General features: G+C 37.9%; 1 protein-coding gene across 3 annotated transcripts in view; it reads left to right on the top strand.

Annotated features, from left to right (window-relative positions):
* The window catches only part of CSRNP3 (cysteine and serine rich nuclear protein 3), a 212,860-nt gene that overhangs the window by 116,254 nt on the left and 81,583 nt on the right, over positions 1-15,023 (top strand). For all 3 annotated transcript variants that reach the window (XM_045480060.1, XM_045480061.1, XM_045480062.1), the window contains one exon: positions 10,720-10,890. In XM_045480060.1, the coding sequence (XP_045336016.1) occupies positions 10,720-10,890 (171 nt within the window). The remainder of the gene's footprint in view (positions 1-10,719; positions 10,891-15,023) is intronic.

Raw genomic sequence — 15,023 nt, forward strand, 5'->3', positions numbered from 1 at the left:
TCCATCCAGAGTTCCTGTCTCATCCATAGACTATGAACTTTTCAATTATAGAGGGAGCCTGGCACACAGTAGATGCCCAAGAAATGTTTGCAGATCCAATGCTGTTTTGCAGCATAGTCTGATTCCAACTCATGTGGTAAAGATGCTATTTCTCTGAATCATGAAACAATCTCTGTGTCACAGATTTGCTGTTTTAAAATTCCTCTGTATCATAATGATGTTTAGAAATACTATATTCTGACTCTTGATTTTGGCTCAGGTCATGATCTCATGGTTTGTGAGATCAAGCTCCACATTGGGCTCTGTGCTGACAGTGTGGAGCCTGCTTGGGATTTTCTGTCTCACTCTCTCTCAGCCCCTCCCCAATCACGTGCATGCACGTGCACTTTTTCTCCTCTCTTTCTCACAAAAATAAATCTTAAAAAAAAGAAATACTGTGTCAACTAATATAGTCACAAGAATTTTTCAAAAGAAACTTAAAAAATGTATCGACACTTTTTACTTAAAATTATTTTAATAGTTGGGGCAACCTGGTGGCTCAGTTGGTTGAGTGTCCAACTCTTGATTTCGGCTCAGGTCATGATCACAGGGTCGTGATATCGAGTCCCAAGTCAGGCTCTGCACTGAATGTGGAGTCTCCTTGGGATTCCCTCTGTCTCTCCATCTCCTCCTCCCTCTCTTTCTCTCTTGCACATGTGCAATCTCTCTTTAAAAAATAAAATTTAAATTAAAAAAAATTTTTAATTAAAAAAAGTTATTTTAATAGTAGCACACCCAGAAGTGCTTTTTGATAAATATACATTGATAACAAATGTTGGATAATTGATGGGAAGGAGTATCATGACTCTGCTTTTGTCAAACTTGTTTGAATGGTGAAACTTCTCTAAATAGTGAGTTTCCAAATTTTAGAAGATTGTATGAATTTGATGTGACTTATTTCCATTTTGAACCAGTTTTCATCTGTGCCAGTAGAACCTTCACTGAGACTTGAAAACCCAGGTATTTAATCTTACAGTCTATATTATTTTTACTAATTGCTCTATAATGCAGTGTGTGCTGGAGGCTGAATAACTCGTTCTCTACCTCAGGTAGTAAAATCTATATCTTGCCTTAAGGTGGTGATTCATTTTAAAGCATGTCCAAAGTACTTTTTTCCACTTATTCTAATTTTAAAAATCTCCTCTATTTTTTGCACCGTGTCTTTGGCAGGATCCCAGTGCTTAGATGGGTATGGTCTCAAAGCTTGGCCATGTTTTACTCTGATGTCCACTTTAGAGTACTTTATGGGGAAAATGTTTTCAAAGTTCCTTTCCCTTTGGACTATTCTTATGATTCTTCTGGAAGAAAAGGGTATCATATCCCTTAAATACCCTTTGATCTACACTCGCTAGTCTACTTTATTATTTAATCAGAAGCTTTCTAAAAGACTGAAGAGAAACTTCTTAAGTGCTAAGGAGGAAAAAAAAAATGTTATCTCTCAGTGTTGCAGTAATAATTCTAAATTCTTCTAAGTATGTGAGGTCTTTTTTTCCCTGAATGCATAAGTATTGCTATTCGCCAAAGGAATTAGGCTAAGTACTGTTCTTTAGCCTTAATAGCAAGCACATAAAATAAATTTTTCATTGGCACTTTTGTTAGAGTAAGAAAAATAGGCTTACAATGGGCACTTGATCAGTTTTCAACAGTTTTAAAAGCCTTATCATGTTCTTGGTTAGTTTTGTCTGCTCTTGCTAACTAAAAGAACATCCTGGAGGAAAGGACTTTTGGCTTCTAGTTCACATGTATTCTAGTATGCCGTGTTGCCAAATACCAACTAATGAGCAATGCTTAGGGTTAAGAGGGGTTAAAAACCAAGTTCTGTCTTTCTTATATGGATGGTAACTAATCTCAATAGCAGGTAACATGGAAAACTTCTTGGGGCCCCCCTGCCAGATAGAGTCATATGACCAAGCTTTTATGGCTTTTATGACCAGGTAGTGGGGAATGCATTGCATTAGAGCCATTCTCACTAGTTATGTCTGCCCCTTATTTTGACAGAAGTGGAAATTGAGACCCAAGGAGGTAATCCTCTTACTTAAAATTAGGCCACTCGTTAGTAGCTCATCCAGGATTAGACTCCAAATTGATGGCCATTCATTTACTGAGCAAGCACTGGAGTACATCTTCAATCCATGAGGAACCTTACAGTCAAGTGTGAGAAAATGGCAGGCAAGCCAGCAATTATGATAAAGAGTGATAAGCACTGGGAGCTGTGAAATACAGAGAGATCACTTAACCCAGTGAGGTGATCACTTAACCCAGTGGGGTGCTGGTCAGGGAATATTTTTAAGGGAAAGTTTGGGTGAGGTCTTTTGGTAAAATGATCTAGATTTCTGAAAGCTTGCTTTCTTTTGTTAAAATAACTTTGGAGGATTGGGAAAAAGATTACAGAGTATAGGTACAAAGAGTCTAGCCCATAGTCGGTGCTCACTAAAAGCTGACCAGTATTATAAATGGATGAAGGCACTCCAACTACCTTTTAGGAAAGACAGACACTGTTTTGGGGAGAGTGTACTGCAACCCAGAATCATCCACCAAGATACAGAGTTATAGAGGAGGTCAGTTTGGGGTAGTCGTTTTAGAGTAGTAGGTGGTAGCCAAGAAAACAGTGAAGGAACCCCTAAAATTGTTATGGAATGTCTCCCTGAGAGTAGAAGACACCAAAGAAGTTGGAAAGATCCCTGCTCTAGGAAGTGGATGACCCTCGTGGTAAAAGGAACAAGAGACAACAGATTCTTAAGCTTCTTTGATACTTTGAACTAATGTGTCCATAAGAAATCATTTCTCCAGGTTCTGAATATCCACCCAAGCTGAGGAAGTGGGATAAATCACCAGAGTGGAGGCTCTTGACCAGGGAGTCCATGGATAGATGGCATGCATTTGTACTTATTTGCCCTTTTTTCTGTGGAAAGCATTCATTTCTTTCATAAGATTCTCAAGCTGCAGATCAGCAAGCTGCAAAAATTTTGAGATCCAAAGCACATAAAGTAACTCAGACCTTTAACTCAAGGTCACAGGCAACTCTGGCACAAGGAACTCATACATAATTGGGGAACCCTGCAATCATTTCTCCAACAAAAATATTCATTAGACAGGAGTGCCCCCAGGGTTCTTGGCTTAAACAGGCACCTGGGCAAGAGGTGTATTTGGCCAACTTGCGCTTGTCACATTGGCAAGCCACCAGCAGCATTTTTCACATTGGTGGTGCCCCGTGGAAACACCTTGCAGGATTTTACCTTGTGAAATCCTTGCCAAATCCCTATCCTCTTGGAGGCGGATATGTCAGTTTCTTGCCAAATGGGTTAAAGCAGAAATGGCCCTAGTATTGTGGAAAAAGATATCCCCTCTTTTCTTTTTTAATAAGAAATGCATAAGCATTCTGAGAACATGTGGAGCGATGAGTGTTTAAAGGCATAGCATCTGATGCCAACTTCTTCAAATAATGATTATCTCATTTAGCAGAGACTTTAGTCTATAGTCTGTGCTTGATTAACAGAATAGTGTCAGGGCAGTAGTAATGTCAGTGTTAGGGCCAAACATAACAAATTACTCAAAATCATGGTTTAAAAAAATAATTGGGGATGAAAAGGATTTAATACAAACTAAGTTGATTAAAATTGTATCCCAATAGTTAGGAACACATCTGGATAATTAAAGATATTGCACCAAAGGATTCAAAATAACACAGTATGATTTTTTTTTTTTTTAGCTAAGCTTTGCTTTCTTAAATATTGGAATAAGACCTATACGCCATCAATTGAGCAACTGTCCTCTTCATCCTCTATCTGGCCCAGTAACGATCTGGCTGATAAAGTGTGACATTGTGAATAATCTTGCTTTTGCCAGCTAGGCTTTTCCCACCTGCTATCACAGATGAGCCACACACCAGTATTTTCGTCAACCTGTTTGCAGTGCTGCTCAGCTCATCATTTGAATTTGGTGAAGCAACCAGAAGAAGCATCAAAATTGCTTTCCATTCTGAGTGAAAGTAAAGAAAAGTAAGCTTTTCTTTCCATGCAACTTAATCCTGACACTGGTGTTTCCTGGGCCTGAGGCCCACTGCTGATAGAAACAAGCAGCCTCGTCTTATCAAAGTCCTTGGAGTAGAATTTTATCATAGTTTCTTAGCTCTTTGTGCTTGTTGGAAGAATTTGATGAGGTCATAAAATAAATTATTTTGTTCTTTGAGAAGTCATGGAGAGATGTCCTCCATGGCATGTAATGCAGGGGAATGTGCCACTTGATGTATGTCACGTCACCAAGGTGAAAGTGTCTTTGTTAATGACCCTTGCAGTTAAAGAGGACTCTCACTTTGCTTAACTACAAAACTAGCAAGCAGCAATGCAAAGGACAAACCCAGGCCCCCACAAGAAAGTGAACAGAGGGGTTCCAGATGTATCCCTTTTTTCCTAAGGGAGTACCATGGAAGGCTTCTGGTCTCGGCAGTCTCCATGGAATAAAGAATTACCAGGTCAGATGAACCACGAACTCACAGCTCATCTTTTTTTTTCCACCAAGCCAGGGAGGAGATAGCATTTCACTAAAAAGATCTCCTCATTCTCATAGAAGGAAATTCTTGCCATGCCAGAATTACTTCCTTTTAAATTCACTTCTTCCTGCACCAGTGATAGGTCTGGCCTGCCCTTAATCTATTAACCAGTACTCACCCCCTCACCTTTCTTTAATTATTTGATAAACTCATGATTCACCCTAATTACCTTTCAGGTTTTATTTATTCAGTTTCATCTGTTTGGTAAAGGACAGGAATATTCAGGTAATGTAGCTCCAGGTGGTAGGTGGTATTTCTTTCTTTCTTTCTTTTTTTTTTTTTTTTTTTTTTAAGGCTTACACCCAATGTGGGACATGAACTCATGACCCTGAGATCAAGAGTTGCATGCTCTTCAACTCTTGACCTCTGCTCAGGTCATGATCTCACGCTTCATGGAAGCGAGCCCCACATTGGGCTCTGTGGCCTGTTTGGGATTCTTTGTCTCCCTCGTTCTGCCCCTCTCCTGCTTTCTCTCTCTCTCTCTTTGTCTCTCTCTCTCTCTCTCTCTCTGTCTCTCTCAAAATAAATAAATAAATAAACTTTAAAGAAAAAAAAAAAGAGCTGCATGCTCTACCTACAGAGCCATCCAGGTGCCCCAGTAGGTGGCATTTCATATGTAGATGTTTTTGTTACATTCTAGTCATTCTTCTTTCTCCTCCAGAGCTGAGAACACCCCTTAGGGTTGTCAGAAGAAATTGTGGATACTCAATTAAATTTACATTTCAGATAAACTACAAATAATAAATACAAATATATCTTGAAGGTGATTTCATCTTTTATCTAAAATTCAAATTTAACTGGGTGTCCTATATTTTTATTTGCTAAATCTGGCAACCCCGAAGTGGTTCTGCAAATCAGATAACTTGCTCCTCAGAATTTGGGATTGATGATATTCTTAAGGCATATTTTCTGTGGTAATTTCCTTACAGCACATAACAAAGCATTATGAAATAAAGACAGAATGAAAAAAGAAAACAGGGTTAAACATCAGGTGAATAGAAGTGGGATAGTAAGAACTCAACGAGTTACCTATGAAAGCTACGAAATTTTTACGTTGTCAGAAGAGAGTGATATGAACATAATTCCAGCAAATACCCAAGTTAGCTTCAGTCATTCTTCCAAATGCATTAAAATGTACATTTTCGTCCAGCATCTTGATTTGGCATTCTTAGTGAAGCTCTCCCACTTACTTCAGTCTACATCCTTCTGTCTTCTGATATTTTTCCAGAAATACATTAAACAAAAGAATTGCACTTGTAACCATAGAACATCTAGTGTAGTTCATCAGTATTTGTGTGTGTGTGTGTGTGTGTGTGTGTGTGTAGAGATTTGAAAACATTTGTACTCTCTACTACTTTTTCATTAAATGTGCTCCAACACTTCTGAACAATGGTTATATCTAATAAAAAGTTGAGAGCAATAGTATATGTTAGTGAAGAATAGCAGAGATCCAAGATCACAAGATGCTTATTGGAGTTTTATAATGAAGTGGTTATTAATTTGGCAATAGAAAAGGCACGAGGGTGCAGAGAAGGGGGAAGCTGTCCAAGTGGTGAATTCATGGACTCTATTAATGAATGAAAAAATTAGGATAAATCAGTGTTAGACAAGAAGAAAATATTGGCTTTGAAGTACCATTGAACTTATTGAGGCCTCTGAGTAAGATTCTCTGGAGTAGTACCTAATTGGGTGGCTCTTTGCCTTCCGGCCATGTAGTTGAGTGATCAAAGGGCTGACCCCTCACCCAAGATGGGCGAAAACATTACTCACTCCTTGGAACACTAAACTTGAACTGTGAGACATAGAGAGAAGTTGCTGGACTTAAACCTGGTAACAGTGGTGCTCTAGAAAAATATAAGGAATTTCTACAGTCATAACCTTAGAAGCTGTCCTTACTCCTGCATTCCTTTAATTTTGGATTTCAGCTCTATCTTAGATTGCATGAACTAGTTCAGTATTTTTCCAACAGATGTCTTTGTGCTTAAGTTAGCTAGAATTTGCTTTTGGGCTGCTTGCAAGCGAAAAAAAAAAATGTATGACGTTTTGAGGTCAATTTCATCTTTCATTTTGATTCTCATCCAATCAAAAATGCCAGATATTTTGTTAGTGAGGAAAGAGAGAGTGGTGAATGAGATGAACTTGATTTCTGCTTCATGGAGCTTTCAGTCTAGCAGAGAAAACAGACACTGATAAGTAATTAAAGTATAGAAATGGAAGGGTTCTATTCATTCATCAACAAATATTTATTGAGCATCTATAATATATAAGACACTGTTCTAAACCATTGGTACTCAGTAAAGAAAACAAAGATCCTTGCCCTTGTATCTTGTAGCAGGGGATGAAAGCGATAGATAATAAACCTCGAAATATATAAATAAATAACATGGATTTAGAAGATGGTAATTGCTATGGGAAAAGAATTAAAAAGGGGATCAGAAGGAACAATATATCAAAAGGCCTGGAAGCCAGAGAGAAATGGCAGGTTGGAGAAACTGAAAGATTATTAGAGCTAAAATACTGGCAACAAGGCAATGGCTCAAAATGAAGATGAAGAGGTTAGGTAAAGTAGATTGTTAAGGACTTTATAAGCCATTTTGAGGATTTTGAATTCATCCTAAGGCAATCCAAAGCCACTTAAGAGTTTTAAGCTATAGACTCACATGATCAGATTTGCATTTTAGATTTATCATTCTGCCTGCAACCTGGAAAACACATCTAAAGCAAACAGTAGTGGATGGGAGAGAGTAATTAGGAGGCTCTTGTCCTAGTCCAAATGAGAAATGGTGATGCTCTTGACTAGCATATGTTTCATGAATTGGAAAACAGTAGCTGTGTTAAAATGGCTGTTATTGAGGCTTAGATTTTCAGCTTCTCACATTTAGAACAGATTAATGCCTGTCCAGATTTATCTTCTGTTCTTTGGGCTTTGATGCTATATAAAGCCAATTTGAAATGTTGACCACTTTTTCACTGGCTTCACATCCATGAAGTTTAATTATGCCTCATCTTTAGGAACAAAAATATGATAAGTGGATATTTAAGGAACTGTGGCAGCCGTAAGACAGGCATTCGTTGTACTCCCTATAGCATCTGTACCTAACTAGCCACATATTGTCCTCCTCAAATTCTGAATCAATACAGGACACAAGCAAACCAGGTATATACAACTTCTCTATTAACAGGGCCTTCCCTCTAAATTCTCATATACTTCTCTTCCCCAGTGAGATAGTGCCCACATGATCTTTTTACCACTCCACTGTTGGGTTTAAATGAAGGGTTACATTCCTTTAAGCGATGGGTCATTTGGCCTCATGATTTGTCATGACCTCTTATTACACTCACATAATATTTTTTAAAGGCAGTGCAACTAGACAAGTATTATGCTTGTTTGCTGCACAAGCAATCAGCACTTAACCAGTATCATATGTATATGTTAAGGTTATGCACTTCTGTAATAATTTGAATTTTTTTAAGTTTATTTCTTTATTTTGTGAGAGACAGGTGGGTGAGGGGCAGAGAGAGAGAGAGAGAGAGAGAGAGAGAATCTCAAGCAGGCACCGCAATGCCAGCACAGAGCCTGAAGTTGGCCTCTAACTCATGACCTAGCGATTGTGACCTGAGCTAAAATCAAGAGCCGGACACTTAACTGACTGAGCCATCCAGGTGCCCCTGTAATTATTTGAATTTTTAATTTCTAGCTTATATACTAACCCCAACCTAAAGGGTCAGTTCCTTCTTTCCTTTGAGCTGGGTCTAGCTCAGGTTCTTCCAGCCTTAAAGATGTAGGCAGAAATTGTATCTAACCTTCAACTCCATTGCTTGCCAGTCCCAAAATATACTAACAAAAAGAAAAAGAGACTTTTCAATTTTCTTGTCATCCCTCCCAAAAGTTCCCCTCTTATTCTTGAGGAAACAAACAAGGAAGAGTACCAAGTACCACTTTACCATATTGAAACATTGTTGTCTGTGGTGCAATTGAATGTCTTTGGTTCTTGAGAAATCTGCCTTTCCTAAGGAAGCTGGGAGCGGAGGGAACTTACGGATATGGTTTGTAACTGTTCCCTTTGCACTATCTTATTATAAGAACGTACTTTTTAAACATGGGTTTCCATCTTATATTACTTTGTGTCTTGGAGGCTCTCCCTCATGAATTACTTTGCATCTTGTTTGAAGTGAACCATTTTAAAATTTATATCCTGTCCTACTTTTATTTCAAGAACTTTACTTAAAATATCTTTTGTTCTCTTGCCCTGCTCAGATCTGCAATATGCATGCACATTTTATGCATTTCACACTCTTTAAGATAGAGAAAATAATATGCTAATTTGAATAGTGGTAAAATCAGAGTCAGGATAGAGATTTTATTCTCAGAAGAGTGGACAGTGCAATATCTTCTTATGGCGTCTGTTCTCTCCATTGTTAATATAAGTCATGTAAAAGACGTGGTTTAGTAAAACAAGGCAGTAGAACATGAACTTGGGAGTACTCTCAATTTGATGGAGCCGCATAGTGGGTGTTTGCTCCTTGAGGGCAGGGAACATGTTCTCCTCCGTTTTGTGTCACCTACTCCACCCCAGGAGTCAAGCATATACATACCAGTAACTCAACATGTACTCAGATGAATGGAAAATATTGAAATTAATGATAAATCCTTATGAGACATTTAATACTATATTTAATTTTACTAGAAAACACACAAAGATGGCCAAAGAAGAGATTTTGACTAGGTTTTAAGTACTGGGTTTTGTCACTCTCTAGGACTAGGAAGTGGACACCCCCAAGGAAGGGAGCTGCTGGAGAGCAGACTAGAAATTAGACAAGTGGTCCTCCGATATGAGTACACAGAGTGCTAGGCACTACCTCCTGGAAGTGTCTGATTCAGTAGATCTGAAGTGGGGCCAGTGGCCCTCCCCAGTGATGCTGATTCTGCTAATCCAAGTAACCCACTTTAAAAACTACAGAATTAGACTTTTCGAGAGAGTTGGCTCAGCTGAGGGGACCTGGGCGTGCTGCCTTGCTGTGTGATCTTCACAGAGAAGGGGTGACTTCAGAGATGTCTGAGGGCAGTATCTAAAATAGTTTCAAGGGTCTTGCTTTCTCTTGATCAACAGGACTGATGGCTTCACTCTGGCAGGAAAAGGAGATAACGGTTTCACGAACTCAAATGAGACTTAAAATTAGCTGACGTAAATGAGATAGAAGTTGGAATGCATGGAATCAACTTAGTAATACTTTTAGCTAAGTTAACCTAATTTAGCGATGGAAGACCATGTACATACATATCTAAGCTAATTTATATATAGGTTATTCCCCGAAATATCCTTACACTGCAAGGAAAGTTTATGCTCTTTAGCTGACTGTGCATATGTCAAGGTAAATGGGGAAGGTGGAGAAAGGGCAGCCCAAGGAGAGAGGAAAGCCCATTCATCCTAGAGAAAGCATTTAGGAGAAACTAACCCCACCTTTCCCCCTGCCCACTAAAGGCTGTTTCCCAGGTAAATAGCCTTAGGAAGTTTCTGAAACAGTGGATACAGCTTTGGTAACCTGGTATCATGGGAACACATTTCATCTAATTGCAGTATTGAAATGGAAACTACCTAAAATTTAGAACCGATTTCATATGCTTTGTTGTGTTCAGCTAATTAAGCTCTTGCATTTTAAAACTTGAGTATGAGGTTTTTACATACTTATCTGTGTTTCTTCTGGATGAATTTTATGTAAGGCAGTAATCATTTAAGACTTTGGGGGATATTGACACTTTTTTCATTACAGGATTTCATGGACTCCGGTAGATTTTCTCAATTTGCCAACAAAAAGGAATAGAGAAATTATATTAAAATAAGCTGTGTCTTTAAAAAATGATACATGTTGGTAACCAAATGGTCAATTGCTCGTATTTAATTTTAATTTTAATTTTTGTTAATTTGAATTTGTTAATTCAATTTTGTTAATTTTAATTTTAATTTTTGTTAATTTGAAAATATTAAAAAAAACTGCTTAGTGATCCTTTCAAGGAAAGACTCAGCTCATGTATAAAAAAAAAAAAACACATAAAAGTGACTCTGGAGACCTTGGCTACACATCTAGCGGTCAAATATTTCAATGCTTCATTGCTCCCGTTCCTGTTACAGGTACATGTGACAGCGCTGCAGCTATGAGTGGAATTTTAAAGAGGAAGTTTGAAGAAGTTGACGGCTCTTCACCCTGCTCCTCTGTGCGGGAATCAGATGATGAAGTTTCCAGCAGCGAGAGTGCTGACAGTGGGGACAGTGTCAATCCATCCACTTCTAATCATTTTCCCCGTGAGTACGGAAACCATACCTGAAGCTAATTGTCTGGCTGTGCAGTGAAAATAATTGTATCATCTTGGTCATTGTTTTGAACCTTTATTACTAGTTTTGTTTTGTCCTTGTAATTGATTTAAAAGCAAAACATGATTGAGTAAAAAAAGAAGCATTTTTGAGGTATCAGTAGATTCTTTTATTTGGATTGCTTTTGGGAGTGGATTATTTTGATAGTGTTAACCAACTGATTCAATGAAAAAATGGTATTTTTTTCAATTTTTTAATGTTTATTTTTGAGAGAGAATGAGAGAGGGAGAGAGCAGGGGTGGGGCAGAGAGAGAGGGAGGCAGAGGATCTGCGCTGACAGCGCAGAGCCCAATGTGGGACTCAAACCCACGAACCCTGAGATCGTGACCTGAGCCAAAGACAGCTGCCTAACGGAGCCACCCAGGCGCCCGCAAAATTGTATTTCATTATTATTAATTTTAAAAGGGAGCACCCTACTGAGAATATTTGGGGAAAGACAAGTCCAGACACAGAAATTTATCCTCCCAAAGCTGAAATGATATTCTGGGGCGGGAAAAAATAGATGTATTTGGGAGTGGGAAGTCTAAGTTATAATGAGAAAGAACGTGCCACCCCTGCAATAAGAGACAAGAAGGGTACAAAACTCTCCCAAGTGTGTAAGTGCATGCGGTTTATACTTCTTTCTACTCATTCCTTTATTCTTTATCCCCAAGAATAATATTAAAGCCCGCAGAGAAAAAATAGAGATGTATGCCTTCTCATTGATTCCTCTTTCTGTCACACTGTGTGTTAGCCAAAGCAGGCTTCAGGTTCTGAGCTGTCAGCACAGAGCCCCATGCGGGGCTTGAACTCACGAGCTATGAGATCACGACCTGAGCCGAAGTTAGACACTTAACCGACTGAGACACTCAGGCTCAGAGCCCCCAGAAAATTCTTAATACAATCTGCAAGCTAAAAGAAACTGGCTAGTAATACCTAAATGATCTTCTTAAAGTTATTTTCCAACAGGAAGATTTTACTATATCATGATACCATGAGAGATAACTAGTCTTAGTTTTTCCATTTTTCAGTTAAGTGGCTGATTTTATTACTATGCAATCCTATAACCTGGAATATAATTTGGAAATGTGAAAACCCAGAAAACCAAAAGAATAAACAATAATTTTAAAGGAAATAAAGATCTCAATAAAACTGTTGAGCATGAAACAAACTAAAATCAAAAGCATTCCTTTAAACAAGCAAAACTAATAGAAAATATAAAGAAAGGGCAATTATTATCACAACAAACAATCATAAAGTATTCAGGGACAAGGTAATTGTGTAATGTAAATAATCTACAAATACATTTATATATGTCATGATGATATGAAATGAGCTTGTGTTTTTGATTTAAAAGAAGATACATGTGTACGTATTAGGTCTTAGTATTAACAGTGGTAATAACATCATTATCATCATCCAGTAGAGTTTTGTGACGATCAACAGAACAAGTGAGATAATACACATGAAAGAACTTTGTAAAATCTTATTACTAAGCACATTTTATATTGAAAATTATGATCATAGCTAATATTTATTGGGTATATAAATGCTTTAATAGCTTTGGAGCTATACAGCTCCAATGTAGGGATATACATTATCCCTACTCTTTCCATCCATTCTAGAAGTACCACTACCTTCAGTTTATAGAGGAAATATGTAAGGCTCAGAGAAGCTAAACATCTTGCCCAAGATCACACAGGATTTGAGCCTAGATATATATGTGTGTATGTGGTACCTCACTCCATAGTCTTCACTTTTTCCATTATCTCATACTGCCCTTTAATTATATAGTAGTGGACATATCTTTAAAATATTGTTTATTGTGGGGCGCTTGGTTGGCTCAGTTGTTTGAGCATCTGACTCTTGACATCGGCTCAGGTCATGATCCCAGGGTTGTGGGATCGAACCCTAAGTCAAGCTCCACGCTGAGCATGAAGACTGCTTGAGATTCTCTCTCTCTCTTTTTCCCTTTGCCCTGCTCCCCTGCTTGCATGCACTCTCTTTCTCTAAAATAAAGAATAAAAAATAAATGTTGTTTATTTTGAATTAGTAAAGAGGTAGGTTATGTTTCCAGATATAAAGATAAATAAAGTTATTAAAGCTTTCCATATTAATTTATAAATATTAGTATAGTCTCAAAAGCCTCAATTGGATTTTCTTAGAAGGTGGTAGAATGATAAAAATCTATTTGAGAAAATAAGCTAATGAGAATAAAGGTATATTTTTAAAAAGACAGTATAAATGTTGAAAAGCCATTCCAGATACAAATCGTAGTAGAAAATTATTAATTTAACTTTTTTGATACTGTGCTAGATCTAGGAAAGTATAGAAAGTCTCAACATGTTATATATAAGAGTTTAATGTGTAAGAATACAGTTTTACAGGGGTGCCTGGGTGACTCAGTCAACTGAGTGTCCAACTCTTGATTTTGGCTCAGGTCATGATCTCTCACTGTGAGATTGAGACCCACGTCACGTTCTGTGCAGACAACACAGAGCCTGCTTGGGATTCTCCCTCTCCCTCTGTCTCTCTCCCTCCCCCACATCTCAAAAGTATATGCTCTGTCTCTCTCGAAATATGTAAAAACATTAAAAAAAAAGAATAGAGCCTTATAGAGCAATGGGAAAGGGAAGAAGTATGTAATAAATGGTGATGGTGTTAGAGTCTGAAATAGAAGTAATTTAGATACACAGCTCACAACATATGCCAAAATACATTCCAGGTGGATTAAATAGATTAAAAAAAAATCAAATTATGGGGATATTGTTTATTTGTCAGACATGGGATCATTACCCGAGTTTTGAAGTAACAAAAAAGTCACATTGCAAAATATCGATATTAAATATAGTATTTATTATATTTAATTAAAAAACACATATGAATCTTTTAGATAACCTCCAGAGGCAATCCACACAATAGGAAATATGATTAGCAAAATTTTAAAGCACGTAACAATAGTAATAATAATGCAGATTAAAATAATACTAATGAGATTCTGTTAGTATGAAATCACAGAAATTTTATCTCCATGAGATTAGCACTCCTCTCCAGTAAAAACTGCTGATACCTAAGTGCTGGTGAAAGTCACTGTATAAATCATAGGTACATACATTGCTACTGATGGTAGTGAAATTTATTTATTTATTTATTTATTTATTTATTTATTATTTATTTTAATATATGAAATTTATTGTCAAATTGGTTTCCATACAATACCCAGTGCTCATCCCAAAAGATGCCCTCTTCAATACCCATCACCTCCCCTTCCCTCCCTCCCACCCACCATCAACCCTCAGTTTGTTCTCAGTTTTTAAGAGTCTCTTATGCTTTGGCTCTCTCCCACTCTAACCTCTTTGTTTTTTGTTTTTTTTTTTTCCCTTCCCCTCCCCGGTGGGTTTCTGTTAAGTTTCTCAGGATCCACATAAGAGTGAAAGCATATGGTATCTGTCTTTCTCTGTATGGCTTATTTCACTTAGCATCACACTCTCCAGTTCCATCCACGTTGCTACAAAGGGCCATATTCCATTCTTTCTCATTGCCACGTAGTACTCCATTGTGTATATAAACCACAATTTCTTTATCCATTCATCAGTTGATGGACATTTAGGCTCTTTCCATAATTTGGCTATTGTTGAAAGTGCTGCTATAAACATTGGGGTACAAGTGCCCCTATGCATCAGCACTCCTGTATCCCTTGGGTCAATTCCTAGCAGTGCTATTGCTGGGTCATAGGGTAGGTCTATTTTTAATTGTTTGAGGAACCTCCACACTGTTTTCCAGAGTGGCTGCACCAGTTTGCATTCCCACCAACAGTGCAAGAGGGTTCCCGTTTCTCCACATCCTCTCCAGCATCTACAGTCTCCTGATTTGTTCATTTTGGCCACTCTGACTGGCGTGAGGTGATACCTGAGTGTGGTTTTGATTTGTATTTCCCTGATGAGGAGCGATGTTGAGCATCTTTTCATGTGCCTGTTGGCCATCTGGTTGTCTTCTTTAGAGAAGTGTCTATTCATGTTTTCTGCCCACTTCTTCACTGGATTATTTGTTTTTTGGGTGTGGAGTTCGGTGAGCTCTTTATAGAT

Source organism: Leopardus geoffroyi, chromosome C1, assembly GCF_018350155.1.
Source record: "Leopardus geoffroyi isolate Oge1 chromosome C1, O.geoffroyi_Oge1_pat1.0, whole genome shotgun sequence".
In the NCBI taxonomy this organism is placed as follows: Eukaryota; Metazoa; Chordata; class Mammalia; order Carnivora; family Felidae; genus Leopardus; species Leopardus geoffroyi.